General features: G+C 38.3%; 1 protein-coding gene across 8 annotated transcripts in view; it reads right to left on the reverse strand.

The window, feature by feature from the left end:
* KMT2E (lysine methyltransferase 2E) overlaps nt 1-22,228 on the reverse strand; it is a 69,098-nt gene extending 46,870 nt beyond the window's left edge. Inside the window, exons 1-5 of one of the 8 annotated variants that reach the window (XM_026059016.1) lie at nt 21,878-22,228; nt 14,243-14,299; nt 9,971-11,970; nt 8,222-8,298; nt 3,532-3,716 (exon numbers count right to left, since the gene is read on the reverse strand). In XM_026059016.1, the coding sequence (XP_025914801.1) occupies nt 3,532-3,602 (71 nt within the window). In that variant the 5' untranslated portion in view covers nt 3,603-3,716; nt 8,222-8,298; nt 9,971-11,970; nt 14,243-14,299; nt 21,878-22,228. Of the gene's footprint in view, nt 1-3,531; nt 3,717-8,221; nt 11,971-14,242; nt 14,300-21,877 lie in introns of all 8 variants that reach the window. The other 7 variants (XM_026059019.1, XM_026059021.1, XM_026059020.1 and 4 more) reach the window with 7 other exon arrangements.
* Between the last annotated feature and the right edge of the window lie 3,006 nt (nt 22,229-25,234).

Raw genomic sequence — 25,234 nt, forward strand, 5'->3', positions numbered from 1 at the left:
TTAAGTAGCTAGAAAACAAAGAACCAAGTATTATTCCTCTACCACAAAGCAGTTTCTGCTACCTAAGCATCTCACAGCAGGCCCTACAGACCTGATACTGTTTGTATAAACTAGCAGGCTTCCCATTCTTCCTGCAACACTTCCCCAAAATCTCTGTTTTAACCATAATAGGTGAGTAGGTTTTTGTTTATTTCTTTTTAAGACTACAACAACGTTTGTAATCTTTTCTCCTGGACATTAAACTCAATACAGTGATCCATACACTGTGATTGTCGGGTTTAAAGTAAATTAGTTTCATTATATTAGTCTTCTCTCTAGAAGATGCATATAAATATCAAAAACTGGAACACAATGTCACCACCAATATTTCCCTGGTGCATAACTTATGCTCTGAGCAATACTAACACACTCGTAAGTCAGAAAGCACATTTTGGACCATTCAAAAAGCTCAAGGCTCTTCTTACTACTCCGCGGTCTTCCACTGTTAAAGATGGATTCTTTTAAGAATTCACTGGTATTCATCTTTAATAAGCCTTCTCCAAATAACAGAGAACAGGTTATTTTGTATATACGATCATACCGCTATGAGGTTGTATTTTGTCTGCATAATACTGCATGTAGAGCAAGTTTTATTGAAACATACACATGACAATTTTTCTATGTTTCAACTACTATGGCACAATGAAGATGAACTGTTGGAGAGCTTACTTAGGTGCAAGACACTGAAGAGAGACTATTTCACTCTATTTGTAAGAAAATACAAACCTTTTAAGAAAATTATTCTCCACATAGCTAATTTGCTACAATAATTACTAGATATATATGAAGCTGCACGTAACAAGGTAAAGTACTCATCTTTTTTAATGGGCTTATCCCTCAGTTTAAAGCATAAGATAAAATTATGCTTAGTGGTAAGAGATTTTTTTCAGGGCTCCTTCTCCTACATAATCAGGTTTGCCATTCCCTCCTTCTGTGTTTGCACATGCTTTAGCAACCAATAAAGCAATACCAGACCTGTCAGTCACAATACAGAAATTCCAACTCCTCCCACTTGGGGGAAAACAAAACCAAAAACCAACCAAAAACAAAAAAAGAACATGTTAAAAAATGATCTATATTCACTATCGACAATCTACACCCACAATGCTGCTCTCCAGAAGCAAATGTTAAAAAAAAAAATTTAAAAAAAAGATCATTTGAACAGAAGTAATATCAGACTAAAATTTTCCAAGGGATTTTTAATAAGCTTTAATTTTCTGTTCTACTTTTGAAAATAGCTCTTCCTGCATAACCTCCGATCTGTCAGCATGCCAAAGACACGGCTTTTAATTATGAATTTCAGAATTGAAAGCAGTGTTTAAGAAACTTTATGTTAAGGAACAATTTTTACAACTGTATGAGCAGGTAGGCTAGGGGGACAGTTTCGTGTCAAACTTCCTTATGCAATGACATAGCTTTTGAATCAGATTAAGCCAATCATGAAACTACACCTTATTCAGCATAAGTACTGCAGAAAACACTAATGAATAACTGTTAACAGACAATAACTGAAGAGAAGCAGTCCCTAACTGGGCCTCTATGCCACAGTATCAAGCAAGTAACACACTGTGAACTGTATCTTGTTTATACTGACAACTGTATTTATTTATTCTAATTTCAGCATGGGTTGCTGTGTCTGCAAGGAATGTTGGCAACCTGGGGGATTATGACCTTCTCTAAACATAAAAGAAATCCACAAAAAAAGATAATGGAAAGAGCTGCAAACAGTTCTCAAATTTCTTGAAGAATTTTCTACACCAAGCAAATCAGCGTTCAAAATACGAAGGAACAACAAAGCAACTTTCTGAGCCATTAAAATGATAAAGTTTCATAATGAGAATTCTTGGTTTTCTAAAGTAGCTCAAAATCACCTAGAAGATTAATATAGTAACCTCACATACAACTGAAAACACAGGAGAAACATTCCTTTAAAAAGCTGTTCAACAGTTTTTCTTGCCACACAGTCTGTAAAGAATTTATTTCAATTTTGACAAAAGACAGACATTTACTTCTCAAAAGAAGCAATAGTGCTAAGTTAGCACACACTCTCAAGTAAGCACACTAATATTGAAGACCGCATATAAGTTCATATTGGTTATCTGATGCACCCATTATTTATTCTTAATCAAGGGCCACTTTGTGAAGTTTATTTTGTTTTAAGAGAGACCTTAAGCATGAAAAACCAGTATGTAAAATAAATCTAATCCATTGTTTTAATATCCAAAACAGGCATATACATCCTTGTAGCAACCAAACATAGGGAAAGCCTTTAACATTACTAGAGGAAGACTGCATAGGCAGAGAAGGGGGAAGAGAAGCGACATATCTGAAGTGGTTAAAAAAAAAAAAGAAAGAAAGAAACCAAAAAAATTCTCCAAAACAAATTTAATATAAACAATGAATTTAATAGTTTTTCTAAGTGAACCACAGATTTTTTTATGAATATGCAAAAAAGTACACAAATTTCACTGCATCTTACAGAAACTCGATCTTTAATACTTAATCATAGTATCTTGTGACACCTATCTTCCTCCTCCCCCCAAAAAGCCACAATGTCAGATGTTCTACTAATGCAACAGGAACAGAGAAAATAGAAGAAGAAAAAAAAAGAAAAACTGCTACTGCTCCTAGGTTATAAAAAGCTCAATGGGATGATGAACCTTTGCAAACCCATAAAAATCATAACAGCTTGGTCTCTAATCCTTCAAAGTAGTAAGTTGCCAAAAATTCTATTTCTTCTCTCTTAAGAGTCAACAGCCAGGTGGATGCTACACACATGGAAAGATATTTATTTTGATAGGCAAAATTCCCACTCTTCAGAGGTACTTTGAGATCAACAATACCTAAACTCTGGCCTATCAACACTGTAGAATCAGATACCAGCAGTAAAAAATAACAGAAATTCACTATATTTCTTTCATGTAAAAGCAGGGTTTCTCAAACCCAGGTTTTCTTTGCCTCTTTGTAATCACGGCTATCCACTTTTGCTGTACTAACCAAAATGAATAATTACCAAATGGATGTTTTTCTACAAATAGTTTAATATAAAATAACTTCATGAAGACAATGTATTAGATAATTAAGCTAAGTCTTTGACTTTGAAAAATAAAATATATCATTGTCTAATTAATCACTGCTTTCTTGCAGTTTACCAGTCCAAAAGACTATCTTTCTAACGCAGGAAATCAAAAAACTTTAAGGAAACAAAAATGATAAAACATTTTAGCAAACTATGCAGTATCTGTATTTTTCAGTCTAACGAACAAGTAGGTATCTGTTAAACAGTTTAGCTTTTCAACTTTAACTTCCCCCAAAAGGAAGAAACTGACTTTTAAGAATAAAGTTAATTACTTATTAAAGAGTTATTAAAATTTCAACATAACTAAGCAGATTAAGTTCTGTCCAACTGTATTCAAACAATCATGAGTAGGAAAAACAAAATGAAACAAAAAACCCCCCCAGAAAACTCACAAGCTGTGTTCACATACTTACTCTGAGCCTGCAGCCATTTCCAAATAAGAAGTTTCAGCTGTGTCAACCCCCAATGGGATCACTATGCTCATGACGTTCGTTTCTGATAAATTCGATTACTACGGAGTCCTATGCATTGGTATCCAAAACACTGGGGCATGCCAGCCACAGTGCTCATTGCAAACATCTAAGTGCATCCACAAACCCTGTTTAAAAGCAAAGAACAGAAAACTGTGTCAGATATTATTTTAAAATAAACTATAGAGCATTTTTTTAAAGAAACCTTTATTATATATCACTTACAGTACGTTTTATTTTAGACAAACAAAAGGAAAATTAAACTAACAACTTTTAAATAAAATTGAACATTTCAAATACACTTATTTTAAGAGTGTGATGATAATCTTAAGGCCTGAACTAAACCCCCCCCCCCACATAATGACAAAAATATTCAACAATGCTTATTTGCCACTCAAGTTCTACTACAAAGCTAGTCAAGTTACTGACAAAATAGCTGTAAAGAAAGCTCAAGTGCTACAGCAAATTTCGCAAATGGTTTAAAGAAAAGTTTTCCTCCATTCATTTTATTCACTTATGTTGTTTCAACTACTAGATTACTCAAAAAGTGAAAAACTGAATGGAAGTGGCAGAAAATCTTTTCCAGTGTATGAAAAGGTATAAAATTAAGCTGAATACTTTTAAAATGTTAACAGCTTCAGTAGCTATACCTCAGTATCAGTTCTAATTAATAGAAAGGTTTTAAATCAAGTCTTAGTATAATTTTTCACTGCATACAGGCAGCACCATCAAGGTTCTGATTGTTTAGAAATTAAGTGTATTTTTGTATTTTTCAAATGAGTTCCAGCTACCAAATACAGCTTCCTACAAATCAAGTTTTAAGAAATGATTCATTCATTGTTTCCCAAAGTAAGAAAAATGTTATGTAACTGAGCAGTATATCCTCCTTTAAATAACAGCACCAAATGTAACATATATTTTCAGTCACATATTACAGTTAAAAAAAAAAGTGAAATAACTACAGTCCTTCAAGGAGCACTTTCTACACACGAGATGCATGGAAATCAGTGACAGAACAGATCTAAAAAATAACTTGAAAAAAGTCTTTTAAAAATATAAAAATATGAATTCTAGTGACACTACTTTAAAACTGTTCTAAATCAATGTTTTCCTTCCTGTTCATTTAAATCAGTAATAAGAGGGGGAAAAAAAGATTAATTTGTCATATTCAGTAAGGTGACATTCATTTTATTGTAGATGTGCTGAATTCCAAGTGTATTTGCTTACTGCTCTGTTTTCTCAGAGCCCAGTTGCTGTAACTTTCAGTAGAAGTCTGATGATACAATTTTTGAAGTATTTCTCAGAGAGTATTCTTTACTTTTGTTTCGCATTTTTAAAAGTAACTTGGAATGTCCACAGTACAAACCAAGCATCACAGAAGAAAACAATGCTAGAACTTCTACTCGTTTTTTTTTTAATCAAAATCATTCTAATGATTCATAATAATGACACAAAGCAACACTTTCAATCTCATTTTAATAGACTGCCATCGGAAGATGTTACACTCAACAAGGGAAAATAATTCTGGCCATTTTTAGTAGTAATTTCTCTCTCTCTCAAAAAAAAGCAGCAAACTGAAAAGAAGCAGAAGTCATTTTTAGCTGTAGTGCAAAGATACAATCGGCTTTGACTCACAGAAATCAACAGAATAATCCCACCTGCAGAGCAGCAATTACTAGTCTCCTCCTCTTAGTGAGTAGGTCAGAACACAGGAGAGGAGATGCAAGCACAATTAGTACCTCATCTGTCTTCATTCACAGATTAGTAAATTAAAACAATTTATTATACCCCAATACAGACAAGGTTTCCCCCCCTCAGTAGCTAATTAACTGAAACAAAATGCCCCCATCTTCCCTATTTCCATACTGAAGAATTGCAAGGTCTTCCAAAATGCAGAATTGCTAGCACTTAGCAATGCTTCCTCCATGAAGCATATACAGTGACTTAATAAATGCATTTCTTCCATCCAACAAAGTGAGGTGCAGTCTACAAATGCCTAACTGTTTGGAGACCAAGATATTTTAACCCACTCACTCATTCTTGCCAAAGCTACTACACCTAAAACAAAAACTAATAAGGCCCTGGTAGAAAGAGGAGCACCCATGGTAGGGATTTTTCAGAGAAGCATCCTGGCCTTAAATCTGAATTTGTTATTTTTATTGACAAAGTCATTATCTCCAGGATGATGAACTGGCATCAAGTCTTCATTTAACTTTCTTGAATTTTATCTCATTACTGAAGTCTGGAAATTAGTACCAAACGTCTCAGCATGCTCTGAAGCATCTAAACATTCAACACCTCATTCCTCCTCTAGACAGCAGAAGCTGTGTTTTGGGGCCATTACATGAGTCACCAAATATAATGAACTGGAAAGTAATCAGGACAACTATCTGTCTGGATTTCTTGCCATACTCATTTAAACTCTGAGCATTTTCTTATCAAATACCACAAGTGTCAAACTGTATCACTAGCTATTGCAATAAAATTCAAGAATAAAACACGATTTTCACAAAGAACAAGCAAGAGAAAGTGCTAAACCAAAACTAGGTACAGAATATTCTCCAGTAACAGGCACTTAAAAACAAACAACAAAACAACAACAAAAAAAACACACAAAAACACACCCCATCTTCACACAGGTTAAGCAAGTCCTCATCCTGCTGCCATATAGGTTACTCTACTTACAGGCTAGAACCTTGAACAGCTGCATGTTCAACTTATAGAAAGTTTCAGTCTCCCTTTAGTTCCCGTCTTCTGAAACAGTCAAAAAACTATACTAATTACTATCCAAAAACTGAGAAGAAATCATCAGCTAGTTTAATCCAGCTAAATCAACTATCCCACATTAAGAAAATGGGGTTGATCCTCTGTCAACTGCAGCTTCAACTACGCTAACAATTAGCGCAATAGGGAATTTTGTTCCATGCTGATATTACATCATCCCCAAAACAAGTTTTAGTACGTTACAAAGCAGGTCTAAAAGGCATACTGGACAACAGTTTGGGATGGAGACCATCACTTATATAGCTGTTCCTCACACTCAACACTGTTTTGTTTTTGCTAAAGAAAATTCAAAAGAAACCCTGAAAACTTCTGACCAACTAGAAATTAACATAGTCAAAAAATGTCCAGGAGACAGATGACAGTGAAAAACCAGCAAGAGAGCTGCCTCATGGGCTACGATATCCATAAAGTTACATAAAGCAACTGAGGTTACCCAATCGCATATTCAAGCAACCTTCATGTCAACAAAGACAGCAGAGATACATGGAGTAAGGAGACAGAGATATATACGTGGTTACCAAATCTGGGAAGCAAGTTAATGTTTTGGCTTGATTTTTTTTATTTGAGTAAAGCAGGAAAAGAAAAAAGTAGTTTTGAAAGCTATGTATAGATAGAAAATTCATTGCTATCGCATGGCCCTATTAATACTATGGTTTCTGACAAAAAAAGTACAGCATTGCTTATGGGGGGGGGGGGAAAGCAGAGACAAGAAACTTTCTATCCTCAGCTTTCTTTTACAAGCTATTTACCTGCAACTTTAAGCAACGGTAAGAATTCACTGAAAAATTCTAACAGACCTATCCACATTGAACAAAACTGGAGAACTGATGCAGCCAAACATCATTATAACAGAAATTGTTTCACCTAAAAGGAAGCAGTACATGACTGTAATGCTCCCTCCTTATTTTTCACTACCTCAAAATTTCAGGTCCTCAGCATGCACACACACAAAACCAAATGCAGAACCTTCCAGTGCTTTTCCTTTGACCTGTGGTAACTACAGAAGAATAGGGCAGTAACCAACTTGCAATACCTACCCAGACAAGTTAATTCAAACAAACAGAGCTCATTTATGAATAACCACCCACAAGGAATTTGGGGGGAGGGGGGGGATCACGTAAGTCCATTACACTATGCCAGCCTACTAATGAAAATGACAGCATACAAGACACCCGCTGGGGAAAAACAAACAAACAAACACAGTGATGCCAGATTTGGGATGCAGGAAGAGAATTATTTTATATCGTGTCAGAACCAGAAGTATTGTCACAACACTAAAATACTCTGTATTTTTTGTTGGATTCTATTTGGATTACAAAAATGGAAAGGTTAAGAACAGAAAGTAACTATCACTGAGGAATTTTCTTTCTTATCCATCTTACAGTGGTTGCTTAGCCTTCCAAGCTTGAAAGTTTAGATGATTCATGAAATACTATCTGGTATCACACTACAGTACTTTCCAATTTCTCCAAGTATCCACCTGTTTCAAGCCATTACTCTTTAAGAACGCTCATAGTGTGTCACCCTCTATGTCACCCTCATAGTGTGTAGCCCTCTGTGAAACTATTTTCATAGGTGCATTTCATTAAAATAATTGATGGGGGGGAAGGGAAGTGGAAAGAAAGGAAAGGATGCTGGAGAAGCTTTTTACAATCCAAATAAATTATACGCAACTCACTGTTTAAGAAAGGTGTTTATTGAAGGGCTGCATAAATTTAAAAATTAGAAAGACCGCACTGGTTTGTCCAGTTATTACAGGGTCATATAGTTAAAAAGGCACTATACACAATATGCTGGTCCAAAGTTTATAGATTAGTTCTTTATTAAGTAAGTAGCACATATACCATACCTTAATCTCAACATCAGAATGCTGCCAACTTTGTTAGGAGGACTCTTTATTCTTTTAGTGGTATGACTCTGTAAGCACTGAAAGAATTTTGGCAATTTCTTAGTTAACCTAGGTTCATCAGATTTTCTCCATTATCATCTAATCAGCAGAAATTTTTTTTACATGACAAAGCCTTCTGCATTTGACAAACTTTTGCTTTTATTTAATTGGAATTTAAAAGGTTCTCTTGCCCTAACTATGGTTTTCACCTTAAAAAGCATACAACTTTTGTTCAACCTGCTTAAAACTTCTACCTTGTGCAAGATCAACCTCTTGCAAGTAACTCATAAATCAGCTTGTGGCTGAATGCTAAAGTGTGATATCTTCTATGGCAGTTCCTTTTCTCTCTAAAGAATACACATAACTTTGTTGACTTAGCATTCACATCAAGTCTAAAATATCTGAAGCTTCACCACTGATTTACTTTGCTTATGGTCCCAGCACTGTTCTTTTTAACTGATCAGTGCTCCAATAGAAGTTAGAGCACAATACATCCCAAATTATTTCATCTGCGTGGCTTTGTACAAAGAACATCATTTATGCATTAAATGATGGAAAATAAGTTACATATTATCCCTGAGGTATTCCACTTACACAACATTATTCTGTGGTCTAACGAAGACCACATGTTTCCTTTCCGTCACATCCTTTTAAGATCAATTGTGTGACAGCAAAGGGGAAAAAAGTAACTTTTTCACTGGTACTTAGAGGAAAAAATAAATAAATAAATATAGAGGGTCTAACTCCTGAATCAGAAGGTAAATGGGTAATAATCTGAAATTATATGAATATTTCTGGACCTCATCCTACGTGGTCAAAAAAACCCAAACAAAATACATTTGCTATGATCAGATGTTGGCTGAAGGGAACTCCTTCAGGCCTACTTTTTCAGCTCCCCCCCCATCTTCCACTTGTTTCCTGTGTGACCATCAAAAGCTGTACAGAACAGTCTCAGGAAACAAGCAGATGATAGATCACCAAGGTAGAGAGTATATTTGTGAAATAAGAACTTGAAATCAAGCCAAACTGCCTAGATGACTCCAATAAGGTTTCATAATACCAGCTATCAATCATCTTCCAGGTGTCAGAGTCCAAACAAGTTCTTCCAGGGCATTTTTCATGTAGGTTTCTTTTTGTTTCTTTGGGTTTTTTTGGAAGAAGTTTGAAAAATAGTATTTAAAAATCACTTGATTTTACTTGCATTTTATTTTATGAAGTCAGAAGCTGGGTTCCCAGTACTTATATTCAAAAACAAAGTAACAATATAAATCCGATTAGAGAACTTTCACTTATTTTGTTAATACTGCATCACATTTTTCAAGCCAATAAGAATCTATTGTACTAGGAAAACTACAACCCACATGACTACCTGCTCACATTGGTAGTCCACCTCTGCAAGATGTTCTACCATTTTTGAGAAGGGAGAGGGAAGAGGAAATAGTACAAAAGAAAGCCTGCTAGAATCTGTGTTGTATGCATCAGAACACTAAAGCTCTCAATAGGGTGCATGGATGCAAAATTTTTCATAAAAGCCATAAAGACAGGAGGTGGTGACAGCACAAATGGTAACTTTTTAAATGATAAAAAGCCCTAATGAGAAATTAATTTACCAAGACAATCTCACATAAGTATGACAACAAAAAGTTAACCTCCCCCCACCATTCACACCTAACACTGTAATAACCAAAAACTAAAGATATCTATTTTTACCATTCTACTTAGCGTATTTGACAGCTTTTTACATAGTCAATGTCATTGTTCCTCGTCTCTTCTTCCCCATAAATCTATTTCCATATCCTGTTGCCAGGTGATGGATACTAAAGAGGAAAAGCATTCAAAAAGTTAGAAATAAAAAAAACACTATAAAGTTTAGTAATAGAATTGAAAGGAAGGTGCAGTACAACTTTTATTTTCCAATTTGCAATTCATGATTTCATCGATGCCCCTTTAAAAGTGCAATCAGATACTTCTCAGCTCAGTATCTAACACTTTTCCACATACACACACAGGACTACACTAATCTAAGTTAGTTGTTTGCTAAATCAGTTCAAGTTTCTCACATCACTAGGATTACAAGAGTAGATCTTTTCTTCCATTCTTCTTAGGCTGTTTGGATGACTCAGATATATGCTTTAACCTCCCCCCCCCCCCAAAAAAAAAGAAAAAGCTCTATTTATTGTCTCTATCAGTCATCATCTATCAAAACATCACAACTATGTAATGAAAGGGCTGTAAGTTTTAGACATTTCAAAACTCAGGGATTTCATCATAGAATGCTTCTGCAGTTTTAAAATATAAGAGAGAATCATTAGGGCCTGCCTAAATGTAGAGAAAGAGCTTAAGGGAGAAAAATCTAATCATAATTCTGGTTGATTATTTCAGGAGAGAAAAGCGATAGCTAAAGATAAATAATTACTTAGATTTTACATGGAAGTGTGCAACTTTGCCTCAAAGTCCTAGAACTAATGTCACTGTAGAAAGATTAATATACTAAGTTACCACGTGCGTCCATTCTGCATCTTCACAAAGTCTTTATACCAGCAAAAAAGAACCAGAACCTTCTAAACTATCTACATATTTCAATTGTCTCTCCTTAAGGTAAAGTGATACATCTTTAAATATACATCACAAAACCTGTAAAGTGAAAGTGATAATTCATCCATATTTAGTAAATAGAGTGAATATTTAAAATCTGAGAATAACACTCCTAAACTCCTAAAACTCTGAAGAGATAAAGCCTGTATTTCCCAACTTACTGAGAAACATGCTGTTCCCCCAATATTTAAGCAGAGCTTATGCCCTCCGAGTACAGAAGAGGCACAAACACAGAAGAGACTCTCGCTTGCTAAACTAAAAGTATTGGTAAATCCGTTGCCTTACCCCCTTTAACTGCAGGCAAAATATTAAAAACAATTTCCTGGAGTAGTATTTAAATATCAGAATACATACAGTGCAAACATTAAGATTCTTTTTTAAGGAATGTGTACAAATCTGAAGGAGTTCAATTGAAGGGTGCTGGAATAAACAAACTGCTGAGACATTTAAGATCTGCACAGTCAACTTTCCACTTCTGTATGGACCAAGGAAGAGGAGGAAGGGTAGAGAAGAATTATCAAATTTACAAATAAAATGATTCAAAGGTAAAAAATACACAAATTAGTCACACACACACCCCTGATCTGTGTCAAGCAAGACTTGTCAGCTCAACCACCACATGATACTACTATTCAAGTCAATTTGAATACAAAAGCAGAATAACTGTGTTCACACAGCACTGAGCCCAAACTAAAACTCCAACTTCCATTTGCTCCCAGCAGTAAATCTGTGTTATTATAGGCTCAGGCTGGCTCCACAGTCACACAGGATCACTCTAACTGCAGTTCCCCATCTCAGCAGGGTCTTGCGAGCATGATGCAGAGACTTCCAGCACTCCTGCTCTCAGACCTCAACCAACTCCTGCTGATCTTGGTGTTACTTGTTTGTGCAGGTCATCTCAGGTAACAGAGGGATGATCAAAAGTTGTTATTCTGTTTGATTTTCTTAGAACACCAGGAAAAATAGCTTATGTGGTGTGTCGGTGGCTTCTTTCCCCCCTCAAACATAAGTTCTTTATAAGGAGAGGAGAGGTTGATACACTGTATAACACACAGGAAGACAATTATGCATGTGCCTTAAAATTGAGAGACCCCAAATCAGGTCTACTGCATACACTGCAAAAAAAGGAAAAAGAATTTAGAGGACAAACATTAAAAAAATCTTCTATGCATAAGTTGCCTTAATAAAAACATGCAATCTAAAGATTTTCCTTCCTCCCCACCCCCAACATTACGTCATATATATATACACACACATTTTGCAATCACTAGCAAAAGCAATCCCTGTCATGCCTTACTTCAAGTCTACAAACCAAAAAATCTTAATCTCTGCTCTTGAGAACCACCCCTCCCACAAAGAAATCCACAAGAACTGACCTAAGAAAAGTAGATTCACATACGCTCTAGCACAATCTACATAGGAGAACTTTCTAAGTAAATATGGACTTATCAATAAAGTGTGTCATAGTCCACAAATCCAGTGTTGAAACCACTGTCCTGAACCATCACGGAGCCAACAAACTGAGTTTTCATTCTTTGCTTCCCTACCTATGAACTCATTTTTTTTAAAAATGGGGCAGGAGAAGGGGGAAGGGAAAAAGTAAAAAACAAAAAAAAACCCTTTATTAAAGCAATTGTAGGCTTTGCTAAACTTTAGCTTTCTAGTCATGTTCTGAGCACTCACATCTTCCCTATACTACAGTTACATTATATGGAAAACACTAGTCAGAGAAACTGACATTCTAATGGAATACTCTAGATAGGATTCAAATAGTGATTTACATATATAAATGTGTGCACGTGTGTGTGTATATATATACACACACATACGCGCACACATTTATATGTGTCAAAGTAATCTGAATATGTATTATCACCTGTGTCTAAGGAGATAATACATCTCTGATCAGACCTAGAAGCAGAATACATGAATAAATGACTAATCTTACCCACAACAAAGTTCTTTCTCTGTTTTCCCCAATACTCTTCACCACGGTATAGATTTTAAGAGATTGAGAGGAATACCCAACTCCCAAACGTTACACCACTTAAGTTGCAGTATGAAGCATTCAGGCTTAGAAACTACTATGAGTCTAAATTCAGACCTCTCCTGGCTGTTTGCTGCTTTCTATGGTAACCTAACAGACTAATTAGCAATCAATTTCAAGTTTGTGCTGAGACAAGAAAAGAAGGTAAAAATAAGGTACAGAACAGGCACACTCAAATTCCATACACAAATTAGGACCCACTAACAACCAACTTCTCTATATCACATAGAAGAAAATTTCTTCCACAAGAAATCTTATTTCCTGCATATTTGTAGTTTGTGCCCAAGCGTTCTCACTGACCCCATGTTCTCTACATCCCTCTCATAGCAATATCCTCCTCCCCATCTTCCTCACCACAATATTAACAGGTCTTGGCCTTACACACAACACTCCCAAATCCCTCTTATGCCCTTCACACTCACCTACATATTTTCAGTAGTCTAGTCGACCTCAGCTCCTTCTCCACATGCCCTGCCAACCAGTCAAAAGTACCTACTATGGCTGGTTTGGAGCTACCCACATGCCAGCTGCTAGCACAGAGAACAGTTAATGGCCAAGATCACCATGCTTCTTCTCCTTGCCTCTCCCAAGACATTACTAACAGTTGCCCTTCTCCACCTCCTTACAGGATTTGCATTGAACTTGAACAGAGGTCTCAAGGATACTAACTTCCTAACCAAACTTTGTTTTAAAGTTACCGGTTGTACTGACAGAAACACAGTGATCATTAGCCCAACTTATTTAAGAAACAAGGATAAGACAGTCAAACAACTGCAGGATAATGCTCCTCTTCCTACTTTGCTCTTAATCCACTCCCAATACAAAGACAGAAGTAGCAAGTTGAAGCAAAGAGCTGAATAGCATTCTTATGATCATTCCGCTATATTAAATACAGAACTCTTCATGCAACAAGGGCCTCGGTCATGTTTGGTAAGACAGTCACACTTCATGAGTTGGCGCACGGAGTTTGGAATCCAGAACAAGTAAGAAGAAAGCTGCCCCCTCCACTGTATTCAAGATTCATACACTAAAAGAAGTGATAGTTTCCATCATCCACCTATTCAGTCTTCAGTACACCCTGCTCATTACATGCATTACGCCAACTCTACTTAGAGGAAAGGAAGCTGCCCATAACAGTATGAACCTGGCATCAGTTTATCAGCTAGCAACAGTTTCTGCCATACAGGAGAACCAGTTTCCACCAGCTGCAGGCTCTCTCTCCTTTACTATCTGGTCCAAGAGTGCTCTTCTTGTGTATTCTTGAAGTAGTGATGGAAAGTCATCTCTCCCCCTCAGATATTTACGCCAGGCCATTAAACATATGAAAGATTTCCCCTTACCTCTTCTCTCTCTTCACTCCTTTTCTTCTCTCAGTGGAAGTGAGACAAAATATGGGACTAGGAAGAGAAAAAGAATAAGTGGTAGAGGGGAAATAAAGGTAAATGCAGCTAGAGAATGAGCAAGAATTAGTTTATTGCAGATAGAAATACAGAAAATACTATGCTTTTTGATTTTAGTTTTGATATTTACAAAAACCAACAAAAAAGCAGAAACTAACTGCCAATCACTTGATGTCACTAGCTATGATTACTAATAACCTAAAAAGTAGAGGGGGGGGAAAAAATTCCTGACATGCTTCTTAAAATAAACCACACACAGATCAAAGGCCTATCTATACCACTATTAACAATATTATATAAGGTGAGAATCAGGGAATTGTAAAATACAAGACAAGCACAGAACGTGAAGAAACATGAGAGAAAAGATGACTTTTTGATGGCAATACTGCCATATAATTTGCAGAAGTACTAATAAGTAGAATCTCAGCTATCTAATATTAATGTGTTACACCACCGTCAAAATATAAAATTCCTTTAAATACAAATTCAAGTGTTAAGAAAACTAATTAACTAACCAGTTGTCTGGCAAACAGATCTTGTTTTTAAGTCATTCTTCTCATCAGTTGTTTCATTGCAAACATTTTCTCTCTATCTAATGTGAGGTGGCAAATAACTGTTGATTAAACTTACAGGCATTTTGTGTATGTGACTTACCAAATATTCTCCAAGAGAATCTTATTTATACCTGTTACCATAACATTATTATTTCTAACAAACATTTCAAAACATAAAGCATTTCTGCAAGTATATACAGTCAACATTCCATAAAAATGCTCAGTAAGCTGTGTCTACAACTGGAAGAGCTAAGTAATTTTTTTATTGAATTTAACAATTTAATGGTGATTCAGTCACTGTAAGGTTCTAATTTTAAAGCCTGGTATTCCTCTAAAGGAAGAAGTGGGCCTTTTTTGAGAAATAAGCAGCTACAAATACACGTATTTAATAGTTATATGTTTCAACAAACCAAACATTTTGCTGCCTTCTTGAGATCAAGTAAAACAATTAATTTAAGGGACTTTTCCATGCCGCATAATGAGATGTAGAAGACTACTGTAATTACTAGATACCTACTACACAAGAAGTAAATAGTTCAGATTTACTCAAAGTTAGAAATTAGTTTAGCCAGAAGATCAATTTTGACATGCTTTTACTTAGGTAGTTTCCAAAAAAACATAGTTCCCCTGTCTTATCAGTGGCATTTGACTTGCAAGAATAGCACAATAGCGCTTCCACTTTTACTCATATAAATTTGCAGACATTCACCTAATTGTTACACTTGTGCACCAGAATCTAAACACAGGAAAGTAGAAAGTTGCAATCTTTCAAATAGAAATCTTTACTCCGTCCAGCAGTTAGAAGATCTCTTCCACATAATTTTAACTGCAGTTCAACATAGACTACATTTCTTGCTAACAACTTGGTAACATTTCGATGTTCTTTACTAAGATTTTGTGGATGGACAGGAGAGCAAGAGAGGAGGAGGGAACAAATGGAGGGGACTGCATTATGTTCAATGATAGCACAGACACAGAAAATACATATATGTAAAACCAAAGATATTTCCTACTTTCAAAACAAACAGAAAACACTTATTTTCAATTGCAACTTTCATCCAAAAATAAACTGATTTGCTTAATAAATTTAGAGAGTGTCTACATTTATAACTTTACTCTTTGTGTTTTCAAAGTAGCTCTAGGTATGTATTTAATTGTAACAATGAAGATATGAAATATGTCATCCCAGAATAAATACAACCAAGCTTCTGCCTAGCAATGCAAGCACACAATACAACTTTTAACTTTCAATACTACTGCCACACAGAGGAAAAAACATGCAGAGTTTGTCTTTGTTACTTCCAATGCAGAAGATGTAAGTGATTGGAAAGTAGAAAGTAAGGGACAGTAAAGAATGAACTTTTCTTAATTGTTACTATAATGGATTAAAAACTGCATAATTAAAGAGTTAAGATTTCCATCAAGTGTTCCTACCTTAAACTGAAAACTGGAATCAGCTATATTACTTAGTAAAGCATTTGAGGGCAGAACCTTATCCTCATAACCAATAAGGTAATTATCTTTTTTTTTTTTTTAATTAAAGTTCTTAAAAAAACCCAACAACAACAACCCCCCCCACCTATTCTTCATGTTTCTTTCCCAGTTCTAAAACCATACCTTCAGAAACCAAATGAAGGTGTGATCTCTCTGTACCTTCCCCAAAACACTTTAAATAAGAATTGCAGCAGCTTAGGCCTTCACCTTCAGTTTAAGCAGTACCTACTAAAAACATTTCTCACTGGAAAAGTTTCTTTAAATCAACAATTAAGACAGGATTAACTGTCTAGACTTTGAATATCAGCTGTCTTGTGATATAGTTTTAAACACAGTCCCATTATAACCATACTAATCACGAGTTAGCTCATTTTGTCTACTCTGGGCAAAATAAGAGGATCACACACCATGAAAGACAATATATTGCAATTTAAAACATATGAGCTATAATCTAAGTACAGAAATATCATTAAAACCTACTCATATCTTCTCCTTGAACTTGAAGGTAATTTATTATTCAGATAACGATATAAAAGTGACTGATAACCTAGATTCTATGATGGCACAAAGAAAGACATAAAACATTACTATGCATGAGGAGAAGGGGGGGGGGGAGGGGGGAAGCTTTTCTAAACCTGAATCTATGCTGTGACATTTTAATACCTGCACCTTTTGAAAATACTAACTTAAATACTATTTTGGCTTTCACATATTGAGCCTGATCTGCAAAACTTCTGGTCCCTTACAAGTCTCGTAAGTTTTACAACACTTTGTCCCAATCTAAACAGCATATGAAGTCTCACATGAAAGGAAAGATAGCTCTCAATAAAATACGCAAAACATTAACAAACACATTTTACTTGCACAGGATGTAACCTCTGTGCTACTTCAACTTATTCTTCATTTGTACTTTCAAAACACACAACTTTAGTGGACACTGATTTACCACAGTTCATACCAGATATTTTAATTTAAAAAATTAAATGTTAAAAAAAATACTTTGTACAGAACTATCTTCAAAGGTTTACAGATAACCTCAGTTATTAAGATTTTGTAACAACCTGCAGAGCTTAGAATCTCTCCACTTTCATTAACAGCAAATCAATATATAAGATTTGTAAAAGGAAATAAAAAATAATTTCAGTACCTGCTAACAAGTATATGAAACCTTGACTTTTTTTTTTTAAATAAACTTGTTTGTTATGCCTTAAAGGTAACAATAGTTTAGCCTTTGAAAGTGATTATAACAGCATTTTTTGTAGTATGAAGGTCATGAGCAGAATTTTGGATCCTGAAAGAGATTAGATTAACTTCTGCGGGTAAGATTTTTGGTTAGTAAGAACAGGAACACAGAACTATGCGAACACTGATGTAATTAGAAACATTCATCTTACACCATTCAACAGCCTAATGCAATTAACATTTTATTCTTTCAAATGCTGGATTATAAAAAAAAAAAAATTCTTCTTTTTTTTCCTCCTTAATACATATTCTACAGATGCTGAAACAAGTAAGGCAGCTCTATACAAAAAGATTAAGTTTCATTCTCAGCAATAAATCAAAACTACTATTTGTATGATGGAAATATTTAAACACAGTACCTGTTCCAAAAACACAGACCAACAAAACTTGCTTTTGAGAGAGATTCACAAATACACATGTATATCTGTGACAGATGTATAACACAGATGAACTTTCTTAGGATCTCTCCAGAAGTCTGAACTGGCTTTTATTTTACATCTCCAGTGATCTGGCCCTCATTCAATTTTGTTAGAATGTTTCATGGAAACAGCAAAATACTCTAATTAAGCCTTCGTTTACATTAATCTATTAAGAACAATTGCACAATTCTACAATTACTTACCCTACTCCTTAACTAAGTCCCACAAATAGGCATACTGAAGTTTGTATTAGCATGAATGTAATATTAAGACTGTCCTTAAATCATACAGAGATCAGGCCTGGAGATACGCTAAAACCTTCAATTTGACACCAACTTCTGTATTCCTGTTGCTTTCCAACAGAATATTAACCCAGTTGTGTGTATTGAAACTGAACTACAGATATGAAGTAATGTAATCCCTAACAATAATCTGAATCTTGATACTAGGAGAAATTTTCTTTACAGTTAAGGAAAAAAAAAAGCAGTATTATTTTGCCTCCAAAGTTTCCCAGATGGCCAAAAAAACCTCCCAAAAGGCATTCAGCTATGACAGGTAAGCAGATCTTTCCTTCAGATCTGAACAGCTCAAAGATACATAAATGGCTTTAGGACTAAAGTCCAGATTTTTTTTTTAAATTTAGAAAATGGCATTTGTAACACATAATGTTTGTAAATCGGAAATGTTTCTTTAAAAAAAGAAATTGTGATTTCAAACCTTATCTCTTCTAAGTAGCTTTGTTAGTAGGTTGTTGGAGGGGGGAGGGGTTTGGAAAAAGATTATTTCATTTTCATGAATAGACTTTACTGCAACAATTGACACCAAAGTAATTCACTGCTTAAAAAAAAGGCTAGTATTTCCTTAGTAATATCGTCTCCTTAAAACAGATCTGCGATCTACTTTACAAATGGAGAAACTGAGTCACAAAGGGTAAAGTGACTCACTCAAACTCATACAGGAAATCTCTGGAAAATCTCCCAATTCCCAAAAGGGTCTTAGTGCATAAAATCTGCAACCTCTAAGATAAGACAGAAAATTTTAGTATGTATATCAATTTTCTTTTTTTGAGAACACTTTTTGGTAAGCAAACTTGTTTCTTTTGAGCCTAATCTTGAATCAGAAGCCTGCCCAAGAACATGACTGAGGCCATGAAGGCAGACATTAACAGGGGCCATGCAGCCCTCTAAATTGTAATGTTAAAAAAAAATCATTCACCAGAACAGGAGCCTTAAAGCTAGAGAGGTGGAAGGGAAAGGCAAAAGGTTTCTAAAAAGGCCCATATGTTTACCCTTCAGAAACCCATTTATCTTCTTTTTAATAAATATACAGTAAAGACATGGCTTATGCAAAAATGAAATCCCTACAATATAATGAAGGTATGATGGGAGCATGCATTACTGGACCATTAATGCATCACTTGGTGGTTGAAATCACTCAGCCTTTGGCCTCAAAACACACGAAAGGCATGCATTAACAACACTCTAAAAGTCTTATCATCTTGTTGTTCAACTTCAGGTATACCTTAAACCACACATCAATACTTCTAAATACATGAAAGGCATCTAAATTAAAGTTCTTCACGACTGAAGACAGATTTGCCATTTCAGTACTTCACTTTTGATTGTTTAAATCCAGAAGGTTCCAAAGCTATACTAGAATAGAAATTTATACCTCATTAAACCAAGGACAAGATTAAAGATAGACTAAAAAAAAAGAAAAAAGGAAAGAGACAGAGAAAAGGATGGAGAAAGAAATAAAGAAATATGAATTTCTTTCCTTTTTTTGTTTAAACATACAGTTTACAGTGTCTGCTGCTTGTATCAGAGCACACTACACCAACTACCAAATAATAAATCCTTGTGACCTCCCTACCCCCACCCAAGCATATTTATAGTGGTGATACTAAAAGGTTCATATTTCATTTAGGAAAAGAATTAGAGATGAGGAACTGCACTTTCACTCAGTATTTGCGTTACCACATATACAATTTAATTTATGTTCTATATCACAATATAAAGAAAAAAAAAGTCTAATACCAGGATTATAATGTGGCAGAAGAAATTCTTCATCCTAATAAAGTAACAGGTAATAATCTTGCCTGAATTATTTCCCTAAGTATTATGTTATTCTAGTATTCCCAAACTATGAATACATGGAATTACTACCTGATAGCCAGCAAAGGTATTTCCTGGAAGATGAACGTGACATTCACAAATGTGATTCCACAAAGAATTTAGCTGGCTGCTTTAATGATCTTAATCCTCTCCTTATTTCGATAAATATTACTGCTTTTATATTAATAATAGGATGGAGTTGCATACAGACGAACATATTTACCATAAATGCAGGTTTTCCAAATTATTAAACCGACATACATATCACCTTACAGAAACCTATACACACCCCTCAAAGAAGCTGCTCGAGTCTGTTGCCTCTTTCTACCCCCCTTTTCCCCGACAAGAGTGGTCTCGTTCACTTGCCTTTCACACACATAACCAATAAAATTAATCAGCTGGAACACAGCATTTTTAAATCGCAGTAAAGTCAAGATATGTTTTGTATGTTATTTGAACGAAACGGTCTTTTCATTTAAACATAATAAGACTGTAATATGCTGCAGACAAACGCACTGCATGGGGTGTGGAGGACCCGAGCTGATTAGATTACCACAACATCAGCCTGAGGCCGCCATTTTTAGAATCTCTAAAGGACAAAAGAGGGAAATTAAAAAATTTGCTCCACATTTTTAAAAAAGTAACTTTAGAAGTATGGCGTTTATAACCAAATAATTGTGTATTATAAGTACAGCCAAAGATATCTCTTTCTTTTCTCTGATCTGAGCCTTGAATAACAAAAACGTTTCGTTATTAATTCCTCTAAAATAATGTAAATAAACAGACTAAAACATTCTTAAATCCAGATGAAGTACTGAAGTTTTGCCTTTAATAACGTAGTATATGTCATTTTAGAGACCTCAGGGCTTTTAGCCACCGCATATTCCCTAATGGCTGAGTATGGGGGAATACAGGACCTTTATAATCAGGCTATATTATGTTTCTCTACCCTATTTAGTACTACACAGTGAACCGTTTGTTTCTCCTCCCCTATGTCTGCAGCAATAGGGTCTGCTCCACCAATTTTTTTTTAAAGAAAAAGATGAAGATATGCCACCCAAGAAACACTGGCTACAGAGGCTAAAACAAGAAAGGGATGCACCAATATAACTACTTACAACCTCAAGACAGGGGGTGGGGAGAATGATCCCTTTTTAAATTGGCACAGAAACACTTTTAGACTCTTTGCCGTTTGTCCAGGTTACACTACGAAGCAGAGATATTAGCAGACAGGGAGGAAAGGAGGCGGGGGTGTGGAAAGCAGAGAGATTAGGCCTATAATGAGCCATTTTAGTACCACAAAGCAAAAATATACGGGATGGAGGAACAGAATAGATTTCCCTAAGCTTCGTAAAACTCAAAACGCAGTCCCAACAACACACAAACCCGTTCTTAAAACCTCGAGTCCAAGGAAGGGTATGTTGTCACATAATAGCTTCTTCTGGCTCTTTTTCCAAGCATAATGCATAAATCTGGCATAACTGCCAAAAAATTCTCCTCAGCTCCTCTAGTTACAGTAACCCGCCATATTCACAAGATACAGCGACACCCTGCCATTTTTTATCCAAACCCTACAAAATGAGAAAGAAATTCAAGACAACTTAAACAGAATTTGAACACATTTCAGGGGGGAGGGAGTCATACTCTAAAAGATGATAATGAAACGTTCCCCGTCACATTTCAGTCCCTTTTTGGCACCCCCTTCCCCAAAGCACCCACAGCAGAATACATTAGCAATAACCAGAGACTCACCTGTAATGGTCACAGGCCAGGCAGCAGGACCCCTCAGCTGAGCCCCTTTTCTATCCCAACCAAAACAATGCAACAGCCCCACTGCGGATACCCCTACCCTAGGCAGGACTCAACCCTCAGCAGACCCTGCTAGAAGAAAGAAAAGGGAAAAAAAGGAAAGAGGAGACCCCCCCTCCCCCCAAAACTAGCTCAATGCACAGAACCCTACAGGGACCAGCTAGGAAGCGCCTTTGCCTTGAGACCTGTGTACAAACCCCGCTGCCGCCGCTGCTCCCGTGTCTCCCTCCTTTCAGCCTCCTACGCTCCCTTCTATGTCACTGCCTCTCTCTGGGAAAATGGCGTCCGCTCTCCCCTCCCTCCCACTGCACGGGGCTCACCCGCCCCGCCTGGCAGGGGCAGGGTTACCAAGGCGAAGCCAAACAGCCGCCATTTTGCTTGTGGGCTGGAGCGCAGTCTGCGCCCGCCGAGCCCTCAGTGTCCATTTTACAAAAGCTCTTCGCTCATTACAGTAAATGCCTCGGGTCCCGAGAGCCCAGACTGCAGCAGTGGCTGGGCAGGGAAGTGGGGCAGCGGAGGTGAGGCGGGTGCTGCCCAGGCTGCTGTCGGGGGCGATCCGCAGCTCTGGAGGCGCAGGCTGCGGGGGAGGGGCGGGGGCTCCGTCCCAGGCTCTCTTGTGGGAGCCTCGACGCGAGCGGGAGGATGTCTGACTCAGAACTGCATCTTCCGAGGCAGAGACGCTTCGCGTCTGTCCTCTCCTCCCGCCTCCCCTCCCCGGCTTCCTCCTCACGTCCGTCATTACTCTCAACACACCTTTTTAAATCTCAACCCGAGGAGTAAATTTTCGCGACGAAGTATACGGACAGTCGGACGGACTCGCTGGATCCCACAGAGGAACTTACTTCAGGGCGGGGAAGGAGGGGGGCGAACGAAAGAGGGGAGGGAGCGGGAGGTTTGACTGAGTCCTATTCAGGGCGACATGGAGGGTCTGACTGAATCTGTCCTGTCAGGAGACGCTTGAGGCCGAGAATCTTCCCCGGAGCGTATAAGGGTCATAGCAGGCAAGTGGGAAAAAAGGAAAGAGTTTTTTCTTTTTTTTTCCCCTTTAAAGCGAGTGATAGCGTGAAACAACGCTAGCTGAAGGCGTTTCTTTTCTCCAGGGAACGAGAGGAGCAGTGAATGAGTCTAGTTCCTCCTTTAGGGAATGGCACTTACAGGGAGAGCAGGTATGGACTGCTTTTATCTGGACCACTGAGAGCTGGCAAAGCAAGAGGCTCATTCCGCCTTTCGGGACCGACGCAGCCGCTTCTGTTTATCCCGAGCTGCCGTGCCTTTCCCCATATCCCCTCCCTGCTCCTGTTCTGCCCGCACGCCGCCCTGCATTCCCTGCCCGGCTTCAGCCCCTCCAGCCATACGGCTGATTGAGGGAGGGGAGGCGGCGGCTGGGGTTTCATTCGACGCCCACCAGGGGCTGAGCGAGCCTCCTTCAGTGCGCAAACTCGGGGCACCAGATAAAAGCTGGGCTGGCAGCTCCTACCCTGCCTCGATGGAGCCGCCACAATCGGGTGACTGGAGAAGCAGTTAGCAGCAGCGCCATAGACTAGCCTCCCCCCACACCTTGGGCAGAGAGAGTTTGGGGCTCTAAACAGCTACTGCTGCGGCAGGAGGGAGCCGAGGTGAAGGGATCTGCTAGCTGGTTGGACGCAGAGGAGGCGGCTGTAATGGGGCATTGAGTCTGAGGGAGGAGGGGGGTGATTAAACGTCTTGTGATCATGGCGGAGTCTATGGGTATTTTTTCCTGTCTAACTCTTCTGTGCGTGTGTCTCTGTTTCTCTCTTTCTCTCTCTCCTTAGGGCGCTTGGCTGGGGCTGCTCGCTCGGGTTCTGCCTGTTGTTGCGCGAAATGGCGGCTGGCGTCTTGGTGGGTTTGGTTGTCGGTTTTTTTGTGTAGGTTTTTTTTTTTTCTTCCCCTCCTATTCCCCTCCCCCCACTTCTGCCTTGGCCGCGTTTCCGCAGCGAACCGCGGCGGGGACTGAGTCAGGAGCGGGGAGGGAGCTCTGCGGAAGCCAATAGCCGGGCTGGCTGGGCTGCTCCGGCGCGCTCTGATTGGCTGGTGCTGACATCATCCTGCAGCAGGGGCAGCCGCGGCTGGGCAGGGTTGGGGAGCTGTAGGGGGAGGCTGGTGCAAAGGGAGAAAACGGGCGCCATGATCCCAGCGCGAGGGAGGACTTCACGGGCAGGGCATCCCTGAAGACCTCGTGAAAAGGAAAGCAGGAAGAGGCCGTGGCTTCCCCTTTTCAAATAATGCTGGGGCTGTGAGGAGAGGAGCGGGGAAAGAGCGAGAGAGGAGTAACCTGCGTCCGCATTTGTAACTGCGTCAGTACAAGATGGCGCAGGGTCTCCCTGGAGAGGGAAGGGAGTTGCACGTCCGCCGGAGGTCATGTGACCGCGTTGCATTCTTGCGGGGTTTGGCTGCAGACCAAGCTGGCTGAGGCGGCGGCGGCGGCTGCTGCCGCCCGGGAGAGTCCGTGCTTCCCTTCCCCTCCCCCTCCCTGCACAATACGGTCGTTGCCGCGTTGATTCCTTCTTCCCTTCCCCCATTAACCTTATGCACGAGGGTGTAGCTGCCGCTGAGGAAGGTTCTCGCTTCTCTCCTCTCTCCACCCATCTCCAGGGTGTAGCTGCTCTTGGGGGAAGCTTTCCATTCCGCCCCCTCCCTGCGTAAGGCTTTACCCACGGCAAGGGAAAGTTTCCTCTGGGCGCCTGCCCGCTCTGCCCGAGCGCGGAGGCAGCATTGCGCGGCTCCCGCGCGCGGCCTTGGCGGCTGCCGCTTTTACTAACGCAAACTCCACTTCAGTTTTCTCTCTCGGCTTCCCGCCTCTCATGTAAAAGAGCACTTACTTATATGGAAGTCGGCTTCCTCGGGCTAACTTTACTGAAAGTTCAGTTTAAATGATGTTTAAATGATCTCATTAAAACAGCTGAGGAAAATGTACAGACTGTATGCAGAGTTGTTCTTCTGAGTGGGACCTTGTTGTATTTTAAATGTTACTTTGCTGGGGGTACACGGGGGGGGAGGGATAAACTAAGGAAAAAGCTGAAAGCTATTAATGGCATTATTCTATGTGAGTGGAATTTCTGTATGAAAAACTGAATCAGTATTCTTTTACGTGTGTGTTGTTGCCTCCCATGTTAGGAGTTGAGCAGCTTTTTCGTAGGGTAGTGTGGCACATAGTACAAAGGCTGCAGATGGCCTGTCTCTTTAACGCAGGAATTCAAGTATGTACTTAATGAAAAATAACTTTGGTATGCAAATATTCTGAAGATGTCCCTTGTATTACCTTTTCTGAGGTTCATAGGA

Source organism: Apteryx rowi, unplaced genomic scaffold (assembly GCF_003343035.1).
Source record: "Apteryx rowi isolate R43461 unplaced genomic scaffold, aptRow1 scaffold_151, whole genome shotgun sequence".
Taxonomy (NCBI): Eukaryota; Metazoa; Chordata; class Aves; order Apterygiformes; family Apterygidae; genus Apteryx; species Apteryx rowi.